This window comes from Lonchura striata, chromosome 2 (genome assembly GCF_046129695.1).
Source record: "Lonchura striata isolate bLonStr1 chromosome 2, bLonStr1.mat, whole genome shotgun sequence".
In the NCBI taxonomy this organism is placed as follows: Eukaryota; Metazoa; Chordata; class Aves; order Passeriformes; family Estrildidae; genus Lonchura; species Lonchura striata.
In genome coordinates, this window is record NC_134604.1 from 112,201,919 (window position 1) to 112,215,329 (window position 13,411).

The following is a 13,411-nucleotide window of genomic DNA, read 5'->3' on the forward strand; positions in this document are numbered from 1 at the left end:
ACACCTCCCCATTTTTTCCTGTCTGTTAACAGTCTTCTACTAGTAAGTATTTGGAACAGTTGTAAAGCTTTTTTTGTATCTCAACGGCCTTGCCATTGCCTGAATGCAGTTTCAAAATCTCTGGCATTTCTGCCCAGCCTATCTGAAGTGTATTTTTGTCACGCTGTTAATAAGCACTGCATCTCCTGGGAGAACGTCAGCTAGCTCAGAGCTCTTAAACAATGTACAAGACAGAAGTTGTAAGGAAAAAATGTTTCCCATGTTTTACTCATTTTTATTCTGGGTTGCTCACTAAATAGATGTGATGTACAAAGAGAAAATTGGGACCACTAACTCCTCATCTATAAAGTAAGGATGAGAACCTAAGGAATTATGCAACTTGCCAGGCAGCCAGAAGTCTCACAAACGATCCAGTCCAACACCTGAGTCATAAGGACCATCCTTGCCCTCGGTTCCTGCATTTTCCTTCTGTATTTTGAGTTTCTTTCCAGCTCCCCTCACATTTCTCCCAGTCCTCAAACTATAGGATACACCTCACTTTTAGGAATACCCTAGGAGAGTTTGGGAAACATCCATGCAGTTCAGAATGGGCTTGTCTAGCATGATTTTAAGCTAAATAAAAAAAGCACAGAAGATGCCTTTTGGAAAGGAGCACCTGGAAATGAGTAGTGGAAGCATGGAGGGTTATTGCTCTCAAGTCCTTTTCCAAGTCTCCAGGAAAGAGTAATTCTTGCTCCCCTCTTTGGGGCACAACATGAGCATTTGTGTAGCACAAGGTGTGTCATGGCTTGCACATTCCCTCTCCCCTGCCAGAGAGATGCTGTCACACATTTTAGAAACAAGTTGTACCCCCATGGCCAAATGGAATAGCAAGAACACCTCATTATCATGGACAGATATGAGACAGAAACAGAAAACAAAGCAAAATAACAACCAACAATAACCAAAAAGCAAGCATAAATAATCTACATTAGCTCATTTCTTACATTACTGCTTTAGGAAGTGTCTGTTTGGGAAAGGGCACTGCCATTTGAACCACATTTCAGACTGGAGTAACAAAACCAAGCCCACTAAGAATTTTAGGTGTTGATTTTAACAAAGACATGTGGCCTGGGCTCTGTGAGTAGTAGAAGTTAAAATGCATGTAGGCTGTATTCTGTGATGCTATGGATTTACAGGAACATGTTCCTGTCAATCTATTTTGCAGTTAAAAGTTTGTAAAGAGGCCAGGGGAGACCAAAACAAATTTTGAGACTGACTCCATACACTGAGACAAAGTTTTTGGGATGTTTCATTATAAATACACAAACTTATGACTCTAACTATGCATTGATATGAACTGAACACTGAGGATAGTATCTAAGCACTGAAACGATAGAATCAAAGAAAAAAGTATTTACAATTCCATTAAAAAGAGCCACATGAGAGGAGAAGGATGATCTGGAAACTTGGTGGGATATTTTGTTTAAAATCCTAAGAGTTTAATTGATGTTACTCAGAGTTGAGAGGATCTCTGGTTATGGAGTCAATCACTCAGGTGTTACAGAAGTAACCTGGTCTGAAGGGACAATATGGGGGATTGATTCCTGCCTTTAATCACCTCCTTGGAAGGCGCAGAAAAGACAAAGCCAGGCTTGTCAGAAATGTGGAGTAAGAATCAGCATCAAGAGACAAAAAAAACCCCAAAAAAACCCCAATTAGACAACAGGTAAAGGCTTTTTGTTTGTCTTTTAAATCCCAAGAGTGTCCAATGCTGGAGAAGGTGACCAGAAAGCCTGCAGGATCTCCATCCTTGAGTGTATTCAGAGCTGAACTGGACAAGGTCTAGGACAAACTGATCTAATTGCAGCTGCTGCAGAGCAGAGCACTGATCATCTCAGGACTTCCAAGCTCAGTTTGCACAATTCTGATATTATGACACTACACAGGATACTGGGAGTGTGTTTTCTGCTCACTCACTGCACATCAGCCACTGACTGGACCCACCAGGAATTCAAACCGTTTGGAACAGACAAGCAGTGGCATCTCTTGTGGTGAGAGAAAAGACCTGGGGCAGGTTTTTAGGGCTCAGTGGATGTGTTCTGGTTATTAACACTGGGGATGTACTGTGGAAGATCTGTCAGTGCACTCAGTGAAAAGTCTTCATTTCCCAATTTGAAAGAATACTTGAAGAGATCCTTAGAGATTTCAGTTCTCATCATGACTGGAGGACATGGGAAGCCCCAGAAGGAGCAAAAAACTCTTGAACTTGTAATACCTAAAGCTGTAATACCACAGGCTGTGTTTGCAGTACCACTACTGGATCTTGGACTAGTGGGTTTCCAATGACTGTCCAAAACCTGATGGCTTCCCAGTTACTTTAAATGTGAGAAAATGATGAAAAGCAGTTTTGTTAGCAGTTTGCTGCACTTAAAAAACAAACAAACAACCCCCTCCCCCCAAAAAAAAAAACAAAAAAAACAACAACAAAGTTTAAAAGCCATCCCCTTTGACAAGGAAAGTCAATCAGAGGAAAGTCAATTCCAATTTCCAGATTTCAGATTTTCTTGTACCCTCCCAGTAATGCAATTTACTTTGAAAACCCCACTGCTGAAATCTGTGCTGGGCCTGAACAGCTGGTTTTCACAGTAACTAAGCTGAGACTTAATTTGAGGTTTTCCAGGAATTATGTTAGCATCCTGGATTATACATTCTTCCAAACAAGATCCCTGACTTATCTGACAAGTGCCTAGCACAGCAAGACAAAGATATGAATGTTACAGAATTTGAGCATATTGTGTCATATCCTGCTTGAAATTTAAATGTTAGCATATGACTCAAGCACAGCAACATCTAATAATAGCCAAGGACAAAAACATGAAGCCTTTTTCATTGAAATCCAGGAAAACACAACAGTGGGAAAAAATTCTTGGTGCCTTCCTTGCATAATCTGCCTTCCCAGGGCAGACTGGTTCACTGAGCAGGGCAAACCTAAGACATGCACCACAAGAGTTGTGAGGTTTTTTGACTTCCAGCTTCATTTTAGAGATGCAGAAAGATCACAAGGTACCAAGGCAGGGTTACCTGGATAGAAAAGACATGCACCACAAGAGTTGTGAAGTTTTTTGACTTCCAGCTTCATTTTAGAGGTGCAGAAAGATCACAAGACACCAAGGCAGGGTTACATGGATAGAGAAAAGGCATCCACCATTATTTTTTTGCTGTGATCATGAAACAAGGGTAGCAAAATGCCCATCCCAAAAACAGATGAGAATCTCCTTAGTTAGAAATGTAGCTGAGCAGAGGGTGGGAGTTGATTGAAAACAAGATCCATTTCTACCTCAACCCACTCCTCCTGGGCTGAGCCAGTCCCTGTTTAGAACACCAGTCCTCCTGAGAAATAAAAAGGGCACGAGGTGAGCAAGTCTGACTCCCAACAGCCAACAGTGACAGCTACTGTGGGCAGGCTGAGTAAATACACATTTCACTTTTACTGCGTCGAGTCTGACAATTTGCAGCCTCCTCCTGCAATCCCAGAGCAGCTCAGAGCACAGTTCAGCACCAGTGCAGCTCTGAGCTCCGGGGCTCAGGTTACCACCTGGAGTCTCAGGTAATAACAAATCACAGCAGCATTACTGGGGCCTCCTGTGGGCCCTTCACAAAGGAAGACCCTGATTCTTTCATGTTTTTAATGTTAGCAGCAAATTCCTCTCCCTTTTACAAGTACAGAGTACATGGGACCATTGGTGTCTCCAAGTGACTTTCTGCTCTTTATTCCTCAGCACGTGGATTTATACATTAACAGATTTCTAAATTTCAGTTGGAGTCACTAACATGCTCTTTATTTTTTACAGCACAATAAAATTGCTTGCCAGGGGTTTCTGACTTAAAATTCTACACAGCAAATTGATGTAGGCCTCTTGATCCTTCTTACCACATTTTTGCCAAGTTACAGTATAAAATATCTGCTCTACTAATTGCACCCAGGGATTCACATCCAATATCCAGATAGACTCCTAGAGCTGACTCTGTTTTCCCTTTGATCTTGCCTGGTCTGCTGCTTGAAAGAATACAGACAGGTGATGGAAAATGCTGGAGTTATTGCAAGAACTGCTTAAAGGCCAATTAACTCCAAAAAAGCCCAAAATGAACAAGAAGCCAAAATGGAACTAAACCCACAACAGCTGGCGGCCATCAAGGCGATTTTCCCAGAAGGCAGAAGACTGTTACTAATAGGATGGAAATACAAAATTTACTGAGACCAACTGTAACTGCTGATAACGTGTATTGAGAAGTGCCTCATGGCTCACATTTTCTGCAGAGCAAGACTGAGGCTGGACAGCAATTTTAACTTTTAGTCTGGGGAAAAAAAGAAGTAGGAAATTAAACATATTCCAAACAATTAGTACCAGGAGCTGTTTTCACCCTTATGGTATTTTCATCACATTCGAAAATATTCATTCAAGTGTTTCTATCCATAGAAATAGGTTTTTTCCTCAAAGTTTAATCAACACAGTAAAAGTCTATTAGGATCTGCCCACTGAGATTCTCTTACACTTAAAATTATTTCAATTACTGCAGAACTTGAATTTTGGAGGCCCCAACAGATGATTAAATAAAGTTGTATGTTCTGTTCTCCCTTTACAAGAGCAGAGGTTTTGAGATGTTTCAATCACATTACATAACCTTGCATTCCTCCACTAACACAAAACATTCACTCTTGCCACAGGAGACAAACACTTCTTGTGCTGCTCCCAGCCAATGATTTCAACTCCCAAATCCAGAGTAAACATTACCTCTTCAGAGCTGGGAACACGTCTGTGTGCAAGGAGCACAGCCCACTGCAGTGCAGGGACACCACCACCAAATTCAACTCCACAGGAGTTGGATCCCACGGGATTCTTTGGCTTGGTCCTGTAAGAATGGTCAATATCTAAAGTTTGGAGACACTGAAAAATCAGGACTTTTTTACACTGTCACCAAATAATATATATGGAGAGGTAGAAAAGGTATTTTTATTCAGTGATGATTCATTTGCAGTTCACTCATAAAAGTCAAGAAGTGAGGGACTCCCAACAACAGGAAGAACTGTTCAAAAGCCCAAGTTATTACGCCTTTATTATTTATTATCTGATTTCAATTACACAGATGAAGCAACAGTGCTAAAGAGAACAATTCACCATGCAGCCTGGGTGTTTGCTGTAAGTGTGGCTCTCTCAGTGCCTTGGTGATGGTCTTCCAGAGGATGGCTGAGGCTGCCTGTACTTGGCCAGGACAGCGATATAATCGTGAAAGGTGAAAGTGTGATACTCGTGGTGCTGCAGGTTCTTGTAGGTGGAATTATCAAACTCCTCCGGGGCAGGCTGAGCTGTCTCTGTGAAAACAAACAGGAACTGGTGACTATGAGGATGCCACACCAGAGGACAATGTTTTTAAGCACTGAGTCAGCCTTCATGAATTGTCAGATCCCTCATCCACTTAACATTTGAAAGAAAAAAGTCAGCAACTTTAACAAAAGAAGTCCAGCTGGTGCCTCGTCTGGCAGCACATGCAGTGGGGAACGGGGATCAGCACAAGGCATCTCTTACAGCACAGGTTTTAAACCTAAACCACCACCTAATGCTGGGGGTGGACAGGGCAGAACATTCCATTTATCTCTGGAAGGCATATGTCCACATTTCCTGGCTTTCTCATATTTGTCTTGGTTTTCATTCCAGCCAGAACAGTAGGTGACATTCTTAGCAAACCAGGAGGGGCAAAAGAGCAGTACAAATGATGTATCATCCTGTCAGACCACAAGAACTGCTCTCAGAACTGCTTTACAGATTGAATTTTTGCCATGGGGAGAAGCAATGAACTTACCAAGATCTCCACCATTTAATTTCAAATGTGGTTATACCAAACAGCAATCTATCAAGAGCCTTTGATGTAAACTTATTTTCTTGTAAATATAATCTTCTAATCTTTGTATTAGCACTCCTTCAAAAAAGAGTAACCCAATACAGTTATTTAGAACTCCTTACTTCCTGTTAAAGCCAACATTAATTCTTATGCTTTTAGAATATTATGCAAATCTAGGCAGTATAATTTTCATAAAAGGTTCTTGTTGCAGGCTGATTTTACAACCAAGCAAATTTCAAGAAATAAAACTTTACTCCTAATATTAATTTATTCTTGTATACCCAGAGTTTTAACAACAGAAGAAGACACAAAGTGTAGTGAAAACCTTTGTAATATAAGTTTGTATGTGGTGGTTCAGGTTAGATTGTATTAAGCCCTTATTTTAACAGGTCCATCTAAAATAAAAACACGAGAAATTGAACACCAGGATTTCCCTTTACTTATGACATAATTACAGCAGTGTGAAGCTATCAGATTAAGAAATATCTGTAGCATTTAGCAAGGCTTGCTTGTAAAACTCAAGGAAGTAAGTAATGGTTTCAGCAAAACATGACAGGAAATATCCCTGTGCCTACTGCTCAGTTCTGACACAGCTCACAGGAGATGAGATCCAAAGAGAAAAGGCAGATGATGCTCTTTGCTGCAAAGAGCCCCAAGAACAGGCAAGGGGAGGCAAGAGTAGCTCAACCTGCAAGAGCCAGTTGTTCCAAATTCAGAGACAGATGTGCAGGAAGAGAAGCAGATGGAGCCTTGTTCTTCCTGCCCAAATACACTGCACTTGGCTTCTCAAAGGAAAAATTAATTCCTGGGTTCATCCTCCCCACACTTCATCCTTCATCTCTATTTTATTTCTTAAAAAGCAAGCACTTCTCGGGATGCTCTTCTGAAATGAATCACAGGCCTATTTCTGAGTTCCCAGCTACAACTTTGCTCCTCACTCAGCAGTTCAAGGCAGCAGTTTTTGCTGACTGCTCTACAAAGGGATGACATCACCTGAACAACCAGGTTTGCATTGAGAAAAATTCTTTTCACATCTTTTGTATGGCTGCCTCAGAGTTTGCAGACTTAAGGGCACAGGGGCAGGACAGAAGTAGGAATTACAGGTGGTAGAGTCAGTGTGAATGCTGAACAAGGAAAAGCAGTGGCTGTTCTCAAAGAAGGAAGAAAGAACAAGATACATCTGGAGACAACAGAAAAAAAGAATATTTGAGCATCTAGAACTCCGCTGTGGATGAATGGTGAGAAAAGCATCATCTGTAGATAAAAACAAAGAGCCCTTCCCAAACTTTTGTTATTTTTAAAAGAAAGCTTATGGTGTTGACTGCGAATCAAAATATCATTTGCAAAGTGCTGCATTTCGGTTTTTAAACGGCAAAATTACTTAGGTTGGAAAAGACCTCCAAGATTGAGTCCAGCACAGAGGGCCACTTCCAGTCATCTGAGCTACCACCGAGGAAGAAGGTAAGGAAACAGATGAAATTATGAGCCAACTTACCCCTCAAAGAGAAGACAGGCCTTTTACTCAGCACCATCTTCTAGAAGCTGACATACAAATGCAAATATTTTGTCCCTTAACCTGGTCAGGCATTTCAGAGTCACAGAATGTCTCAGGTTGGAAGCCACCTGTGTAGGTCAGCTGGCCCAACCCCAAATGCTCAGGCAGGGTCAGCTACAGCAGGAGGCCCAGGGCCCCATCCAGACAGCTTCCGAGTGTCTCCAAGGATGGAGACCCCACAACCTCTCTGTGCAACTTGTGCAGTGCTCTATCACTCACAGTAAAAAAAAGTGTTTACTGATGTTCAGGCAAAACCCTGTGTTTCAGTTTGCATCCACTGCTTCTTGTCTCATCACCGTGCACCACTGAAAAGCCTTACCTCTCCTGTTATTTCTACACGTTGGTGATGCTCTGTCTAAACCCTCTCTTTACTGGGCTGGACAGTCCCAGCTCTCTCAGCCTTTCTTCACAGGAGAGATATTCCAGTCCCTCCATCATTTCAGTGGCACTTTGGTGCTTTCTGTCCAGCAGCCCCACATGTCCCTTGCACTGGGGAGCCCCAAACTGAACACTGCACCCCCAGGGCACCTCACCAGGGAAGGAGCTGCAGCTCCCTCAGCCTGCTCCTCCCAGGTCAGCCTTGGTGGCCTTTGCTGCAAGGGCACATTGCTGGCTCACATTCAGTTTGCTGTTCCCCCAGGGCCTTTCCTGCACGATGATACCCAAGCAACCTTACAATTAATGCTGCATTTACTTCCAAGCAGGCAAATTATTTAATTCATAGTAGCAATGAGAAGAGGGGTCTCAAGAATGGCAGATTTATACTGCCTAAGATGAAAAGCAGAATCTTGACAGACCAGGACAGAGAGACATCTGCTACTGAGATACACAAAATGAGATCAGCAGGACCATCAATTTACAGGATGGTAGTAACTAAGAAGGGTAGGTCAGATAGGGAAGCACAGCTGAGGAGATGATTACATGATGCACAGTGGTCTTTCCACTGTCTCCTCCCCAGCTCTCTACAAAACTGACTCACTACTTCCACATGAGTTGCAACCTTCCAGTCTCAGAATCAACAATGCCTATTTCTGGCATTACACTACGATTTCTCAAAGTCTTCTGAAATCTGAAACACTGACAGCTTGAAAAAAAAAAACCCTCAAAACAAAACCCAAAAAAAAAACCCCAAAACAAAACCAGAAATATAGCAGGGTTTAAGCAACAATGAGATGGCACCAAATTTGACTCATAAGAATGGCAGCTACCAAATCCTTCCAAAAAAAGAGAAGAATGAAAACAAGTGTTGTCATATAAAACTCATGATTTTGCTCACAGTGGAAACAATCTTGTTTCCATTTTATAAGTAACTGTTTTATGAAACTATAAATACAGAGAAATGAAACCACTTCCTTTCATAGCATAGCTGGAGATTGAGTATTACTGACAGATTATAACAATTAGCAACGAACAATTTATCTTCCAGAAAGTCACTGCCACTCTGCCAGCTTCAGTACAAAGATCAGAGAAGATGTGGAAACCCTTTAAAAATGTCAAACCCTAGCCCAGATGAATTAATACTGTTCAAACAATTTAAAGCTGTACCCTCAATTGTGCTGCTTTCTCCAGCCTGGACTTCTGATTCCTGCATGGTCTCCTCCCTTGCTGTGGTGCCCATCGCCAACACTGTGCTTCCAGAAATCTCTTCCACTTTAGGAGAAGTTACTTGTTTTGCTTCCAACTCTTGTGCCTCCTTCATCTTTTCCTTCGCTCCTCTGGATAGCAGATCTTGCTTTTTATCTTCCTGAGTCACTGCTGAGGCTTTCAGCTGAATAGCTGCTACCTGGGTTCCAATGGACTTTTCCTCCACATGATCAGATTTACGAGCGACCTCTGTCAGGTTCAGACTTTTCAGCACATGTGGTTCTAACACCAACTTCCGTTCTTTTGGAGGGGATTTTACTTTGGGGTCTCTTGCTTTGGATTTTGATGTTTCCTGGCTGACTGATGTTTTAGAAAATTTGACCTGCTTCACAGGAGACACATTAATTTCTGGTTTGCGTGGCAGCTTCTTAATTCCGTATTCTTTGAGGGATTTCTGGGACAATTTCTCTTTTGCCAGCATTGATGCCTTTACTGCTATGTTCTCAGAAAAGATGGCATCTCGTCTGGGAAACTCAACTTTAGTTTTAACAGCAACTTGTGAATCATCAACATTTTCATCCTCTGAATCTGAGCTAGAATCTGACTCTGAGCTGGATGAAGTCTGTTCCTCAGCTAACTCTTTCCTCAGGCCTCTTCCTGCTGCAGGTGTGGTGAGTTTTTCCTCCTCATGGGAGGAAGCAACTCCTCCTCGCTGAGGAAACGCAACCTCAGTTTTTCTTGATATGGGCATCCTTGTGTCTTCAGCAGGCTTTGCAGCTTCCTTGAGGGTGGTACTAGAAATGCTCTCACCTTTGTCTGCAGACAGCAGGAGAGAGCTAGAAGACAACATTTTACGAAATTCAACTGGTGCCTTCATGGCAAGCAGCTTGGTGCTTCCCTGTGGTGCCACTACATCTAGGAAACGGCATAAAGAGGATTATCATCATTGTATCTGACATCACTATTACTGATCTTAGTCAAACAGTTTTAACTTTCTAAGATAATCTGGTACAAAAATAAACTAAAAGCAATTATAATGCTAAATACAGGCATTGCAAAGCAGGAAGTTTTTAGACTTTTTAAGTAAAAGGAGCTGGAGTTCTACTAGCACATAACAGTTTTTGCTGCTGCAATGCTGAAACTCAAGAGATAAACCCTTATGTTCCTCACTTTGCCAGACCCCTCCAAGAGCTGGTTTTCCCTGTGCTTCAACTCTGCAGCACTGGAAAAGGTCTGCAGACACTTTCCTGTCTCAGGTGAGCATCAGGATGGCTTGTCAGCCAAGCTTTTCAAGTGCTGCTGCAGTGTCAACACTGGTCTGTGAACAAGCAGAAGCAGAGACACAGTAAAGAGCCACAGCTGCTTGCAAGAGTTATCCTGGAAGGCGAAGGGAGGGATGACTCCCAAAAGGAAAAGCAGCAGAATAAGAGATACCTGAGGCCATCCAAGTATTTATTACTTGTTCACTGCCCACATGAGCTGCTAGCTGAGGTGTGCCCCCAGAGCTCAACACTATTTCCCCAAGACCTCATCTCCTCCAGGCTTCACTTCCTATTTTGTTCAAGACCTCTTTGTTAAAGAGGTCTTAGAAGATCTCCTGATGCTTCACATTTGTTTCTCAGTTTCTTCTCCCTCGTGGACACCTGCATTAAGCTAAACTCTCCAGACAAGGAACCAACAGTTGAAGGAGAAGGCAGCAATTTTCAGGTCCTTCCAGGGAATACATAATATCCCTTGGGTGCTTATTATCATCCTCAGGAGGCTGAGCAACAGCAAATACTGTTGTGGTTACAGAAAACAGGATGTCAAGGAGGACTGGAAGCACATTAAGAAGATTCACCATGGCTGAAATTTGCTATATCAAAGCCAACTCCATTACAAGTTGCATCACTTCCAACCAGCAGTAAAATTCAACAGATTTCCAGCCCATTATACAGATTTTTCTGCAAAGTTTGGAAATCCAGATCTACTTTATATGCCCATAAACTAAATTCAGCTCACTGGTATTTTATGGTAATACCTTGTATGATTTAAGGAGTTATTACCATTAGTTCTGAACAGAAGCAAGTCTTTAGCAATGTCTAAATGAAAACATCACAGAAGAGACAAGCACACGAAAACAAAAGCAAAGTATTTAAGGAAGAAACACAGAGTTTTTATCACAACAAAATACAATGAAAAAAAAATGTATCAAGTTCACAAGTAGTATTTTGAATAATTTCAAGCACATACTTCTCTCTGCCAGATGGAAGGTGCAGGATGGGAAGGAAGGGCAGGGGGAGGCAGGAGGATGGGCAGCCACCTTTGGAAGAGGTCTGACTCCCTGCACAGACTGACCCAGCCAAACAGCAGCCTGGAGAAACTAACACGTGAGGAAGTGTCAGGATGGAAGAGCTCTTCAGAGAGGCACAGCAGAGGTTAAACTAACACAAGAATGGCCAAAGGGAGCATAGACAAGGGAAAGCTGAGCAAAACCTGAAGAAGTATTAATGTTAAAACATCCTAAGAAATCAAGAAGGCAGGGAAAATTCAACTTGTCCATTAGTTACTGGAATAATATTTTAAACAGTTAAGTTTGGATAAGTGAAAAAGATAGATATTATGATTAAAAGCTGAAACATCCAATACAACTGATCCACTTTAATTAGGGTATTTCAAACTTTGCACCAGCTAATCTGTACCTGCATCACTTTGCCAAAAGAACACCACCTCCAAATCAAGAAACACCATTCCCAGATGTGTTCTTCCTGATGCTTGGAACATCAGCATCATTCCCAGCATGTATTTAAAGGCTGATCACACTCAGAGAGGTGACAGGCAGAAATTACAGGCCTATTTCCCATCATTGGCTCTGTATGTAAACACGACCACTTTATCAAAGCAAGGAGAATTTGCACATCCTGTTCCAGGCAGAATCTGGCAAAGGCACTGCACCCTATAAATCTTAATTAACCTGGGGTGTTTGCAGCTGGCCTAAAAGGGCTTCTGAGACAAATCAGAGCTGCAGGACAGTGAACCCAGAAACTGATACTAAAGTGCATCTCAAATACACTTAATGTAAAAAAATAAATCATAATAAAAAGCAACTTGCTGTTCAATCAATCTATGCAGTGAAAGCTTCCTCAGCCAGGTTTTATTTGCTTTGGCATTTAAGAAGGTGGCAAAAGTCTGACTTCAACTGCTCTTTCAGTGATCTTTTCAACAGCAGTCAACAAATCTGATGGTTCCTACATATGGTTCCATGGAGCTTTCCTGTTTCAGCACCTGGATCTCTAATTTGGGACAGGAAACCTCACTGAACCACTAAGCCTCCATTTATACAAACAAGACATCAATCTCTGAAATTTATATTGCCTTTGGTCAGGGGTAAATGGGGTTCAAATACTCCTCAATGCGGGATGCAGGGCAGCATCCAAACCCAGGCTTGCAGATCTATGGGGCAAGAAGCATTATTACCAAATTTAACACACAGGGCCATGGCAGCTTCTTACACTGCTGCCTGGAGCTGCTATTTGGGATATTTGGATTTTGGAAGTCCTTCTCTATCTCAGTCCTTCTATTTTTTAATCCTGATAACACAAACGTTTCAAAAGACAAGGTGAACATCTAAAGTTAAGAATTATATTTTGCACGTCATTAAGAACATTTCCAAGGATGGGACATCCACAGCTTCTCTGAGCAATCTGTGCCAGGGCCTCACCACCCTCGCAGTAAACAATTTTTTCCTGATATCTGATCTAACCCTAATTTCTTTCAGTTTGAAGCCATTCGCCCTCCTACAGGTTGAACAGCTGAGTTATGCAGCCCGGCCTTGAATATTAACATGAAGGAACACAGGAAAGAAGTGACAAGTTCATAAATATAAAACTATGTATGTATATATGTGTATATATGACTTATAAATATAACGCACACAGCCAGACCTTTACTTTTATTACTACAAGGTACATTTTATCAGAAACTCTCGTTTACATGGCGATGACCTTTCAGTCCTTGCTTTTCTCAGCTTATGCAGCGCCTCTTGCGAGGCCTGACTCTTCGCCATCTCCCCTGCCCCATTCCTTTTACTGACACCCCGACACCCTTCACACCCAAACCACCCTCTTACTCTTTGGCGGCGCCGTCCCGGTGCCCACCGGCTTCGTGCAGAGCCCCCTCGCCTCCAACTGCAACACCTGCAATAAAAGAGTTAACACAGCGGGAGGAAACCCCTACAGCGGAGGGCGTGCGGGAGCAGGAAGCCCCCGGAGGAGCCCCTTTACCTCGCGGCTCAGCGCCCTCCCGCCGCCCCTCAGCGCCGCGGCCGCCGCCATCTTGCCCGGAGCCCTCAGGGCGCCCCCGCGGGCTGGCGGTGGGCGGTGACGTCACGCGGCGACGCCACGCGGTGACGTC

General features: G+C 42.6%; 1 protein-coding gene across 1 annotated transcript; it reads right to left on the bottom strand.

The window, feature by feature from the left end:
* Positions 1-5,084: 5,084 nt before the first annotated feature.
* Positions 5,085-13,397, bottom strand: NDUFV3 (NADH:ubiquinone oxidoreductase subunit V3). Its single transcript, XM_021546763.3, has 4 exons — positions 13,282-13,397; positions 13,128-13,194; positions 8,981-9,934; positions 5,085-5,353 (listed from the first exon to the last, which is right to left on the bottom strand). Exons 1-4 carry the CDS (start codon positions 13,330-13,332, stop codon positions 5,196-5,198), a joined length of 1,230 nt encoding a protein of 409 aa, XP_021402438.2. The 5' UTR covers positions 13,333-13,397; the 3' UTR covers positions 5,085-5,195.
* Positions 13,398-13,411: the final 14 nt, after the last annotated feature.

What these genes read in the sequence shown, in the direction of transcription:
- NDUFV3 (XM_021546763.3), bottom strand. Translation starts at nt 13,332, where the DNA reads ATGGCGGCGGCCGCGGCGCTGAGGGGCGGCGGGAGGGCGCTGAGCCGC. An exon ending in CGGGACGGCGCCGCCAAAGA is followed by an intron (nt 9,935 to 13,127) that starts GTAAGAGGGTGG and finishes GCCGTTTCCTAG; the next exon opens with ATGTAGTGGCACCACAGGGA. An exon ending in AGAAAGCAGCACAATTGAGG is followed by an intron (nt 5,354 to 8,980) that starts GTACAGCTTTAA and finishes TTGTTTTCACAG; the next exon opens with AGACAGCTCAGCCTGCCCCG.